Genomic DNA, 13,879 nt, shown 5'->3' with positions numbered 1-13,879 from the left:
ATGTCAATTACAGTTGAACTATGCTATATACTTTTTATGGTTAGATTATGGGATTTGAATTCGGTTGAGATTTTCCATTCAAAGTTATTTATTTATTTGTGATTTATCATTATCATTATTTTCCTTTTGAGAAGTACAAGTCAATATTCAAGGGAAAGATTGAATTTTTATTTATATTTAATTAGTATAAACGTATTATTTTAATACAAAAAATGTGATATTGGAGAATTGGGCAGTGCAAACTTCATTCTTTCAATTTTTGTAAACCCTAAATTCACTATTCAAAATTGCAATTGTATTTCCTTTGTAGTGGTATATTTGTGTGGTTGAATGTGCCTTTACGTTTTTGGACCACGGATCATCAGCAAAAGTTCCCTTTACTTTTTTTTTTTTTTTAAATAAAATGCTTAGACAAAGTTCACGGATCAAATCAAGAACTTTGTGAAATACAAGTAAATAAATATGACGAGTTTAGAATTCAGAGATCAAATTTGTGATGTACCTTTTTATTAATATAAATATAAATAAAGTAGATTATTGAATAGATCTTAGTCAGTAAGTTCTTAGGTTGTGTAGTTAAGTATTCAATAAAACTTAATAATTTTCTCGGTTATCAAAAATTACTCCCTCCTAATTTTTCTTAAACCCTAAATTTATTCACAATATTCAAAAATAGAATTGTATTTCCTTGTGAAGTTATATTTGTGTTGTTGAATGTGTCTTTACGTTTGTTGACCACAGGAGGAACATTTCTTTTAATTTAGTGTGATGTTCGATAATTCTTGCAACGAACAAGTACCATTCCAAAGCACCAAAATTATGCCCCTAGCTAGCTAAGTATTTTACGTAACATTGCAATTTTGATTGAAATTTTTTCTGAGATTGATGTTACTGTTAATCCAACAACAATCAACTTAATAGCTAAGACATTATACCTTCTTATTATTGAATTGAAATCTAATGGAGACCAATTAAATAGATCTCATCTAATAAAATATAGTTTAAAATTAACGTGAAACTCACCTAATAAAATAATAAATTAAGTGATAATGTAGCAAGGTATAAACCATAGAAGTTGGTATTAAAAATTTTGCCAACTTTTTTTAAATATAATAAGAGATTCGAAATTATGATCAAAGACCAATTACTGCTGAATTAAATTCGTGTTTACAAAATTTCATAGAGTTCAAAATAGGCTAATATCACCTCCCAAGTTATTAAAAAAAAACTTTTAAAAATTCAAATAAAGAGTAAAAACGTAAATTAATGGGCTGCGCGGTGGGCACGGCGGAGCAAACTTTACTCTTCTTTGAAGTAAATTACCTTTATTTTAAAGCCGTGCCTATTTGGCATTTGCCACCAAAATAACCAACACAAAATTCGACCATTTGCCCTAATTCCATGATTACTGACTCCTTGGCCGTCTTCCTCCGCCGCGGAATCGCCCCGACGCCGCCCCTCCCGTTGGCGGCGTTCCGCAACGTCTCTCCGATTCAATCGAACCCGAAACACCGGAACCGGTTGAATCGGGTTGAGACAATAATACGGTGCGGGCGGGTGACGAGGCCGCGACGGTCCGGTTCTGATCGGAGCGGAGGATTTCCTCTTCCGAACACTACAACGGCGTTGAAGACGCTGCTGTGCTTCACTGTGGGCACCGACGGCTGGGCGGCGCCGGCGGAGCATTTGACGGCGATAAATCGAAAGAAGGTTTGGTAATATGCGATTGAATAAGTTTTGAAGTGGATTTTAAAAGATAATTGTGGATATAGAAAAGAAATGGTTTTTGAGTTATGATTTTTTTGGTTGTGAGTGGGCAGAAAGAAGCGCTGCAAAAATTGATGGCAGAGAATTGTGTTGAGGCAGAGAATATAATGATGCGCGTGTACGAAGAATACAAATGGGATAATCCCCAGACTCGATATGATGCTGCCTTAGCGCTCGTCGAATTTCTCATCCACCGGGTATTTTTACACTCACTTTTTTCTTCCTTTCTTTCTCTTTTTAGATCAATATATATATATATATATATATATATATATATATATATATTTATATTTATATTTATACTTTAGTTAAGGTTAGATTCTTTTCTCTGGTTAAAATTAGAAAATTAATCATTTCATTGAACTTAACGCGTTCAAAGTTTAAAATTGAAATTTTATATAACAATTTGAGAAAATACTCAAAGTTGGATTAGAATTTAGAATATATGTAGCTATTTTATTTTCTGCAAAATTTTAATGGATAATTTTATTTTTGTTAAAAAATACATTTCATCTCTATCAGATTTATTCGTCTTACTGAGTCAATTTTTATTATATAATGATTTAGTTTTTGCAATTTATAAATACATTTGGTCTGACAAATTTATCAAACTACATATATAAGAAATTTTAACAAAAAATTTAACGATAAGAACTAAATTGTTACACACTTTAAACTAAAGAGATTAAATAGTTATAGTTATATATTAAATTTTAAAACTAAATTATTATCAAATTGAAATTACAATGACCAAATCGTTATAAATTAAAATTCACAGACTAAACCGTTACTTTAATGAGAGTTACCTGTGATTTTTAACCTTTCATTTTTAAAGTATTTGTAAATAACTGACTAAATTTAGTAGTTGAATATGTTTATTTTCAGGTGATAACCATGAATTAAAATGAAGGGATGATTTATTCTAAAAAAAAATGAAGGGATGATTAACCAAAGTATTCAATATCCATAATTATTAACATCTATATGTTAATAAGTGATCAACTTTCAATTAAGATTTTATGAGTATTTTAATTTTTGTTATATTTATCATCACTTCTTAATTGTTCGGAAAAATATTTTATCTAAATAATATTTTATTTACAGTCATCCGTATCTAAAGTTTTTTCCTTTGCTCTTTTAAATAATTACTATACTTAACAACTTAATATGAGATTAAGTGAGAGGTAGAATTTAGTAGAAATCAACCTCCACAATAATGATAAAAAGAATATTTTAATGGGTAGCATAGCTTTTTTTTAAATATTTATAAAAATATTTTTCTATAAATAAAAAGCGTTAATTATATGTGGCACTAAATACCTAGGGTGTGTTTGGGGTGGTTTTGACGTTCTCAAAATCACTTCCCTTCTCACGAATCCTGTTTGACAAATTAAAAAATTGAGTTTAGGAAAGTTTGAAATCACTTTAAATTAATTTTTAAGGTATCACTCGATTTGTGAGTCTTGAAAAATCAATTATACTTAAATTTATTTTTTCAAAATTACTCATGCTACCATCTCTCTAACACACTCTTACAATGATTAACCTATATTCAATTATGTACCTTGATTAACTATAATAATCAATATATACCTTTATTAAATGTAATTATTGGTTAATTCTATCATTGATATGTTTTAACGTTTTTCTTTATTTGCACATTTTTTAGGTTCTATATTTTGTAATTTTTTTTGTATATTACGTCAAAATTGCAACTAGTCTTAAAAAAATAATTTTAGAAAATATATTAGAGTGTAACTTTTATAATTTCTCAGTATAGTATAGATGCATGCTCTTTAAAATTATAAATGAAATAATTTCTGGATTGGTTCGATATTATATTTGCAGAATGAATATTGCGTATTTGGAATGAAATATTGGTTAACATGTTAGATATTTTTATTACTATGTTCATAAAATTGAAGGGCACAACAGTAATATAAAGCTAAACTTATTGATGTTTGCATTATATAGTAAAAATACTAGTAGAATGTAAATAAAAAAAAAATGTTTGCTTTATTCTTACTGTCGATATTTTTATTGTGCATTAATTTTAATACAGGGAACGAATGAAAGCTGGGAAAAGGCTGTTGGCCATTTAAACGATCTTGAACACATGACCATGAAGGAAAATCTTCCAAGTGATGCGAAGCTTCCCCTTTACTGGGTAAACTATTTCATTATTGTAAATAATAATAATTATTATTATTATTTGGAATAATTAAGCTCCCTCTATTTAATTGCTCTGATTAACAAAATTATATCGTGATACTCAATTTTAAAAAAATTGAAATTATTATATCTCTTCCATGTTCAATCTTGATATTTTTAATGTGTTTGATCTCTAAATGACGCCTTGATAAAGATGAGATAAAAATAAAAATAAAACGACAGAATAATCACTTTTTAAAAGTATCGAGAGCATCGCTGATGTTTCAAATAATTGACTTGATGCAGGCTATTTTACTTACCTTGCTAGACGATCGCGAGGCTAAAAAATCTTGGAGCTATTACACAAGCCACATAGGCACTGGCCCATTCAGGGGTTGATGGTATTATTGTACCATATATATCTTTTTATATGGGGAAAAAATATTTATATTTTTCATTCTTGTCCATCTATTATATATTGTTTTTGTTACTTTTGAAATAATTTCCACTCGAGTCCTTGTACTTTCTCCAAATTTGTCTTTGTAATTCAAGTACTTGAGGTGAAAAGCCCCAATACAAAAGTTTATTTGACCCAAAAGCCCCATTATATATATATATATATATATATATATTTTTTTTTTTTGTAGTTTAGACCCAAATTTAAGTATACTTGATAGATCTTTGCTCTTTCTTTTTAACTTCAATGGGCCTTCAACTTGAAATATCCAACTACATAAGATGAGCTAAATCAAAATAAGACCATGTTTACACATTTCAAGTAAAACTTTGGTTAACTAAAAAATTTGGCTCCTATGATACGGACATAATTTCAGTAAAATTTGGTTCGTATGACTTCGTTAAACTTCACACGAGTCGTCCCTAAATTGTCTTTTACTCCCTCGAAAAGTCCACAAACTCCTTTTAGTTTTTATTTAACTCTAACCTTCAATAATATGGTAATGAGAGGAACGATAATATAGGAAGATAGACTAATCTATAGAAATCAAATTGAATCTTAAAACTATCGAGATCAAATTGAAGCTAGGACCAAATTATTGAGACTAAATTTGAAATCAAAATCAATTTTAAATTGTTGACATAGGATCACCTACAACATAAATATACAATAAAAAGTCTTGAGGATGAATAAATCACCCCTCAACCCAAAAGCTTAAGCTGATGGATTGAGTAAATTTAATTCATTCATGAGTATCTCAACAAAAATAAATAAAAAAGATGGACATACCTAAGAATTGGTATAACCTAAAAAAGAGCACACGAGAATAAGAATAGACAGGTTCTCAAATTATTATCCTAATTCTCATAACGAGTATTGCCAAAGAAGTACGAAGAACCTAACCGTCTCAATTCATTTAGATATTAAGAAACTAGTCGGAAATGGTTACACATCTCAAAAACAAAGAAAGACAATTTAGACGACAGAGAGAGTATTGCTTATTTATGCACACAATATTCAATCAAACGAGATACAGTTATACGATTACGCATACACATTTATACTTTACATATATATCTATCTGTATGTGGTTTAAAATAATGAAGTTTGTAGATGTGGCAGAGTAGGAAAGAGGAAAATTTGAGTGTTTATATGTTGGTTGGTTTGAAGTAAAGTAAATGCATGTAGATATGTACAATGTTGGGTAGAGTACATTAGGACAAACAACAACTAGCTCCCCTTATTGATTGCAATCCGTTTAACATTATATGTATAGTAGCTTGAGAAAGTAAACCCTTTAAATGTGGATCCATGTCCCCTTCTGCCTTCTATTTTGTCACTTTTTGTTACAAGTTTTTATAAAATCAGAATTCCCATGCTTAATTCCTTACTCCATTAAAAGATCCTAGTATTTTATGTTTTTCACTCAAAATATTTTGCATCAAGTTGCAAAAACATTGCCCTCAAATTTGTAGTTTGCCACTTTTATTCGATCATATTACATGTTGATGCAGATTTCTGTCAAGTGTCGAAAATCGACGAGAGCTTTTTTATAGCGAGCTGGAGAAGCTCGACGGTAGAGGAGCGTAGGAGCTCAGTCGTGTATGAGCTTAGGGACTTGGTCGTAGATGAGCTTAGAAGCTCAACCATATCTCACAAAGTCTTATTTTTGCCCCCAACATTACACTACAAATTAGAAAAATGATTTAGCCTTACAACTCATAAAAGAGAAAAAAAAAATGTATAAACCCTCCTATTATAATTTGGTCAGCAATGTAGGAGTTTCCTTATTCGTAAATGATATGATTTAGATTTATCCGAGTCATTCAAATATTATATAAAACTATCAATATTCATTGAGTTTCATCTTAAAACCAATTGTCAATGAAAAAAGTAGTCAAAGGTAGTTCTTTTTTAGCTCATAAATCTTAATCTCGTTTAAATCTTGATTCGAGAAAAATAAGATTCCTCCTCGATATCGAAGAGCGGATATTTTGGTGTGTGGAATGATCTAGTTATTATAAAAGTTTAATGGAGAGTATTGGAATTATTAGGACAGTTGAGTTTGTAGAGCCCACACGTGTAGAATGGAGAAAGGAGAAAGGGGGGTTTTGCAATTTGCATATGTCATCCAACTGAGCTCACACCTGCCAAAATTAATTGCAAATGGGCAGGAGGCGCATCAGTGAGCCATGAGCTGCAGTAACCGTCGCCCAATGGGCGCCTCACGCATGCCCCACTCCATGTGATTCCCCTCACTCCCTTGTGTCTCGCATCACGCCCCTCCCCTTCCCTTCATGTCCTTCATGTGTCCCAATTTCCTTTACAAACCCAAACAAAATTTCCCACCTGGAGAATCTCTCTAAAATATGGATAATTGTTACATATATCCTAACTTATCTATCTTAAAAGTTCATGAGATTTCATCTCAAAATCTACTGAGAGTAGTTTTTGTCTGTTATAAACTTTTGCTAGGTCCTTTATCCATTTTTTCAATGTGGGACTCTTAACATGTCCTCTCAACATCGTTGCTTTTGGATCGGATGTTTGTTTGAGATTGTTGGACTTTGATACCATATTAATACTCATGGAATTCATCTCAAAGTTAATTGGTTTTGAGATGGAACCCCATGAATATTGATATACTTCATGTGATTTCATAATAAAAGGCCTCGGTACTTGTGGAATTTTGTGCTAATTTTCAAACCCACAAGTAAAGGAGACAATTATTTGTTGAATTTTGTGCTAACTACTATTGAGCTGAGGATCCTACATTAAAAGGATAAGAGACCTAACAAAAAGTTTATAATAAACATGGATTATTCTTTTAGTTGTTAATTGATTTTGAGTTGTAGCTCCATGAATATTGATATGGTATCAGAGCTCAAAAGCTCAGGATCCGGTTAAGATCGAAGAGCAAAAGAGTCACGATCTTGAGGGGACATATTGAGAATTCCACCTTGAAAAGATAAGAGACGTAACAAAAACTTTATAATACACATATAGATTACTACTATCATTACCAATTGGTTTTGAGATATAACCCCATGAATACTGATAACTGCTAATTTCTAAGCCAACATGAGAAATACACATAATCTATAATCTTAAGTTTTTGTGACGGATAATAATTCTACATGAAATAAGAGTAAACGGTCTTATGTTTAAATTTATATAATCACATTGATATTGATAGTCACTTGTTGAGTTTTGTGCTAATTCCTAAATGAGAAATGGAATGTTAAGTATATGATTAATTAAAGATACTCTAATTACCTATCAACTTAAGTTTTTATGGTTTTTTTTAAACGGAACAATATTATCCACTTTCGACTTAAACCGAGACGAAGATGGAAGATGAAAGGAGTAGAATGGTGCACATGGAATTGGATTCAAGAGGGAGAAGAGTGGCATATGGCATGAGTGAAGCAAGAGCACGTTGCATGAAGAAGGATGGACGCGTGGCAGCCCCAGGCGCAGGCGTAGGGATAATATTATTATTCTTCAGCCAAATTGGTACCACTTAATTGGAACAATTGATTAATTTTGGGACAGTGTGGTGGAGATTGAGATGCCATGGCCATCGAAAGACGATGGCTTCGGTAAATGGATCCTAATTCTGAGCAATCTGCACCTTTCTCAGGGAATCACTGATTCAAAATTTGACCATTTTCCTACTTCTTCACCAACCTGCTTCCACGTGCTATCCTCTCATCAATTCATTCCAAAACAAAACATGAACCCCACTTCAAACTTTTTTGGAATTTGCAAGTCATCGTTTTCAAATCAACTTCTTCAGAATAATGTCCTTCCTCATGGAATTATCCCTTCCCCTGGCATGATTTCGTCTAAATTCAAGATGAAAGGTAGATGAATGAATCGATACTACATTCGAAGGAATTTTAAGATTTTTGTTAAAAGAGAATTAAAAGAATTGATAGTGACTATCTATACTAACACACAGTGTACTTTTACTTTCAACAACTCATCTATAAGAACTTCAATGTGAGGTCCGTTCGACTTAAAAGCAATTTTAGGTTAAGGGATCTTCGAAGAATTTTTCTAAAAAACATGTGAATAAAGATAAAGTATGCTTAGAAGACCCTATGTTGGTCTATAGGGATAATCTTTACTCTTACGAGGGACGTGAGACTATCAAGATAAAAATATTCTTAAATGTCTAACTTTTGTTGAGGTATTTATAAATTAAAGAACTTTTGGGTTGATTAATAATTTAATAGGGTATAGGAATGTATTGTCATTTCTTACTCATTTAATATTGGACTATCACAAGTTTTCAAGTCTACTTATCCATCCGTTTAAGATTTTGAGTTTACTGATAATTTAAGAGATAGGTATAACAACTGATCTCAAAAGCACTTCAAGTGTTTTTGGTTGGAGTACTTTAATTTTAACCGTTAAAAATTGAACAGAATATGTTTAAAGGAATTGATTCGTAATCTCAAAATTATTATTATTATTATTTGGGTGATTCTTTCCTTTTTCTAGAGAACTTCTTGCACCCATATATTTGTAGTTTTCTTTTCCTATGTTTGTCATTCATTTGTAAGAAAATTATTGAAAATGAAGTGTCAAAATAGTAAGATAAATTATATTATATATAGTGTTATTTTGGAAGCTGGGCCATGGCCCCTGGTGGCCATATGCACCTTCAAAGTGTGGCTTAACAAAATTATCACATACATTGAATCAAAATATCGCATCTTCTCTTCGTGGCACTCGATCAAAATTATTGTGGACTCAAATGCATGGCTTCGAGTTTTTCTTGCACATGGAACATGGTTTTTTAGAAAAAGAAAAAGAAAAGAAAAATCTTATACATCTTAAAAACATAATATGGAATTTAAAATTATTTAATGAACGATTTAACTTTCACGTAGCCGATATGATATTCTTACGTACTGTTTCACAACATATATATGTCTGGCATAACACAATTGGTTAACGTACATATCTTTGACTAAAATGTGTAATGAGTTCGAATCCTTGACCCAGACCAAACATGTGTTAATTTTTCTTGGATGTCCCACTTTTTTCCAAAGTACTCTAACAAAGAAAACGCTAAAGACTATTTATAAATCGATTGAAAACTGTACTTTCCTAATCATGCTGCATTAAAGGAGATTACCATTAGCCTGTCAAGTTGGTTAAGTGGTTGGTGTTTCCGTTATGTGTTGGTTTTTTTTTCTTTTTTGTGAACGTGTCTAGACCTTCTTGAACACATCTCGATTAATCTCACCGGACGACTGTCTAGTAGGACGACTACATTTGGTTGTCAAGAAAACTCATAAATTATTAAATCTTAGGATAGATCACGACCATAGTTTGAACTTATTCCTTCTAAATTCTTTAAAATTTGCTTTAGTTTTGGATCACTAAGTCAACCCTTGATGGTTAGTTATTGTGTGTTTGACTCTTGGAATCAGAGAAAAAAAGTGAGGGGTAGATCCCATTATTGTTCGTTGGAGTACAGTTAGATGACCCTTCAATATATAGTGTTGTACTTTCGATCATGTAATTAGTCTAATGAAATATATCTAACTTAGACTCAAGCCAAACTTACTTGATGAATATTAGATTTTACAAGGCGGCGATAATAAATTATAGTGTTTTTCTTAGTACAATGTATGAAAATCGAGGGATTTAAACTCACGATCTTTTAGTCGGATAAATGTATTTTAATCGGTTGAGACAATAATAAACTATATAATAAGTTTAATGTTTGCATCTTAGATTTTAAATGTTCCATCTCTCCCACCAATATATGGCTTTTAGACTTTTCAATGCAAAAAGGGGCATGATGATGAAGAAATGATGGCATTATATATTTGCAACAAAACTTAATTTCAATATGACAACATTGTTGGATTTGGTAGCCTTTACATATCTATCCTTCCAGTCCTCATCCATTTTAATATAAATGTGCGATTTTTTTTCTTGTTTTAGAAGATTTGTGCGCTAGATGATTCGTTATATTAGAGATGTGTTTAATTTTGCAATTTTATAACTTAAGGTGTCATTTCAATTATACATGTTATTGGACTTTATAGTAAAGTAAAACACACCGTTTTATTAATGTATGGTACATATTTGAATTGCATTTAACTTATATATAATTAAGTTGTGGATTTTAGTGTAGCGAAAGCTATAGGCTTTAAATTCCTCGGGATCTTGACTTCCATTTGTCAATTTAAACACCATATGTTTAAACTTATCTTTCGGTCTTACCAAAATTGATGGAGACAAATACAAGATCTTTTTTTAAAGAAAGAACAATACAACGAATCTATAAGTGTTCTTATTTTTTGGAACGGAAACTTCAAATTTGTTTCCTTTTTCCATTAAAATAAAGAGTTAAATTAACCATAGGTAACCGTCTATCTTTTAAAAAACGATCATTTTATCGATAATACGAAAGTGTAAACGTACACAAATTTTAATATGTTACACTTCCACATTATTATTCATAAAATATTACAATATAGAATTAGCCAACTTGACCACCCAATTGAAACAGGCGTAGGGAAGGGAGACCAAGAAGAATTGTCACACTTAAAAGAGAGTGATATTTACCAATAGTATTAACCAACATTCTAATGTAGTGATCATTAAGCCCATATATCTAAAAGGTCAGATGGGGTCCAATCAATTCTTAACAATGATAGCTCATATAAATAATACGGCTATTACAATATAGAATTAGTCCATTTGTTTACACCTACTTGAAAAAATTAAGAGACACTAAAAAGAATTGTCACACTCATTTAAGTGATGATATTTATCATAAGTAACCGAAACTCTAACATATGATTCGTGATCTTCAAAACAATTCTTAACACATTAGGTCTGACTGTGATCTTCTTCCTTAAATATATAATGAACGAATAGGTAAAATGACAAATTTGAAAATGACGTGGGAGCTCATATAAACAACATATAATCTTGGAAATAAATGTAGCACAAGATAGTTGAACATATTTGTGGATAAAATTAGGAAAAAAAATGTTGAGAACTAAAGTATTGACTAAAAAGTAGGATACTTGATGTAGACATACTTCTGACAGAATCAGTGAACCCTGAGAATGGAGATGGATGGCGACGGGTTTTTAAAGATTTTTATTTTAATTTAATTGGAGGAAAAAAAAATGGAGCCGTTGGGTTTTAATCTGCTGCGGGACCCTGTAGAAACTTGGCACGTTAAAAATTTAAAGAGGACAGGTGGCGAGTGGGGATGGGATGTCGAAAGTGCGCGTCATATTCACACCGCTGCGGCTTTGCTTCCTTTCACACACAATTATTTGACCGCAAATTCAAACTCACCGCTTACCGAGCGCCACGTCAACCACCCCTCCCCTCTGACTCACCCCTCTCTTCCACGTGTCGCTATTTCAATCCCCCACTCCTTATTTTCTCCATTTCTCATCATTTTCATTTTTATTTACCCTAAAACTCTCACGGCCGTTGTTTCAATAATATTTTATTCCTATTTCTATAGTAAAATAATACTAAGACCCTTTGTACCTAACATGAATCGTAAGGGAAATAAATCGAAATGAAAATCAATCCAAATGATAATTTTATTTGTTTGATTATTTTTATCACAAATTTTTTGAAATCAGAATCATAACTGCTTTTGGTGCTGTTTACTAAAACTGGTTGGAATCGAAATCGAAATCGGATATATGATAATTACTAGTATGCCCCTATTTTCTTTCTAGCTAATCACAAATACATTAATTTATTTTATTACTATATTATTAATAGTAAATATTTTTTTACCAAAACAATTTATTTAATATTGATATTAATAATAATAAAAAAAATAAAATTACCTCCACTAAAGTACTATTGGATTAGAACCATCATTATTTTGATATAAAATATTATTAAATTTTATTACAATGTTATTAAATTTTATTGTTATAATGAATCCTATTTTAAAAAATATGATATTAATTAATAATAACAAAATTAAATTAAAATTTTAAAATATAAATTAAATATTTTAAAATAATATCACATGAACTAAAAGAAAAATTATTAGTAGTATAAATGAAAAACAAATAAAAAAGTATAAAACAATTAAATAAAAAGTTACAGTCATGAGGGAGAAAGGGTATTCTCATTCCAACAATTTGGTAAACACCAAATGAAAAAAAAAATTGATTCTTATTCATTCATTCTCATTCTATTTTGTTGGAGTAAACATGGCCTAAGGAACTAGATTATATTTCTTTATTTTTACATTTTCTGAATCTAATAAAATTCAGATTTGTATAAATTACACAAAATTTAATATGTCAATAAATTTCTTAATATTATTTGAGATTTCACAAAATATTTAGTGATAATTACTACTTTTATTATTTATGTAATATATTACTTAATTAATATAATTTCACAGAATTTCTAGTTTAAAATTTCTATTATGAAATTATAGATTACACGTACCCTAGATATTTTGAGGTATTTGGATATTTTAAGATGTTTATACATGGTATTTCGAATCAACTTTCTTACGTCATTTTAATTTATAAATTTTTTAAATTATGTCGAGGGTAATTCTTTTTCACTTTTTATTTAATTAACCTGTAGATAGTTATAACTAAGTTTACATATGAATTTTTTTAGTACAATTAATGTATGTAGGAATTCGAACCTGAATTTGGATCTCCAGTATCTAGAGAATGGGTAAATATCTTAGTCCACCATGTTATGGTCGTGTTGCTATATTTACACCTTTACACCTTGAATTGAAGTACAATTATATTAAAATCAATTTTCTTTTCTCTAGATAATAAAATTAATTTACTTAGGTATATTGAAAAGTAGAAAACTTGATATATCAATTAAATAAATGTATTATGTATTTTATTTTAAAATTGATATAATTAAATATGTGATTCATAATAAAGGGTAAGTTAAAAAAAAAAAAAAAAGATATTGTTGAAATTATATATGATTAGAATAATGCAATATTCCTATACCTAAAATCTTTCCAGATATAATTATCTAAATATTCTCATGGATTCTCAAAAGAAAATTCTATAAAACGAGATGTCAAGTATCCAAATATTTTTCTGAAAACAAATTGGCTCGTATTAGCGACACCCAAACAATATATTATTTCTTTTTATTTTTTGAATGCATTGTTTAGAATTTCGGGTCAAATAATAAAAGCTAATGCTCAATTTGTAATCCCTTTCCTAATGAACTAATTTTCTACTCTTAATTTCTTGTTGGGTATGTATTTTTGTTTCCTCATCAATCAAATATACACTATTCAAAAGATTGGAGGATGTTTTTTTAATGTTCAATATATATTATTCACACTTAGTCCCATTAGAAAAAAAAATATTCATTAGTTACACACATTGTGGATGCTTTATGATCTAAAAATGCAAAGAGTGGTCCTCGGTGTAAAGAGAAAACACTAAAGATAAAGACTAAATAGTTATCGTTAACCAAATTCTATACTCGTTG

General features: G+C 30.1%; 1 protein-coding gene across 1 annotated transcript; it reads left to right on the top strand.

The window, feature by feature from the left end:
* Positions 1-1,260: 1,260 nt before the first annotated feature.
* Positions 1,261-4,516, top strand: LOC111010906 (uncharacterized). Its single transcript, XM_022284481.2, has 4 exons — positions 1,261-1,710; positions 1,821-1,964; positions 3,830-3,934; positions 4,225-4,516. Exons 1-4 carry the CDS (start codon positions 1,402-1,404, stop codon positions 4,315-4,317), a joined length of 651 nt encoding a protein of 216 aa, XP_022140173.1. The 5' UTR covers positions 1,261-1,401; the 3' UTR covers positions 4,318-4,516.
* The last annotated feature ends 9,363 nt before the right edge of the window (positions 4,517-13,879 follow it).

Source organism: Momordica charantia (genome assembly GCF_013281855.1).
Source record: "Momordica charantia cultivar OHB3-1 chromosome 3 unlocalized genomic scaffold, Mcharantia_2.0 BLBB01000003.1, whole genome shotgun sequence".
NCBI classification, from domain to species: domain Eukaryota; kingdom Viridiplantae; phylum Streptophyta; class Magnoliopsida; order Cucurbitales; family Cucurbitaceae; genus Momordica; species Momordica charantia.
This window is presented reverse-complemented; position numbering and strand designations above follow the sequence as displayed.

Bases quoted from the DNA above. Each gene is read 5' to 3' on its own strand.
- LOC111010906 (XM_022284481.2), top strand. From the start codon at position 1,402: ATGATTACTGACTCCTTGGCCGTCTTCCTCCGCCGCGGAATCGCCCCG. The intron at 1,711-1,820 runs GTTTGGTAATAT...GTGAGTGGGCAG, and splicing joins CGGCGATAAATCGAAAGAAG to AAAGAAGCGCTGCAAAAATT. The intron at 3,935-4,224 runs GTAAACTATTTC...GACTTGATGCAG, and splicing joins CGAAGCTTCCCCTTTACTGG to GCTATTTTACTTACCTTGCT.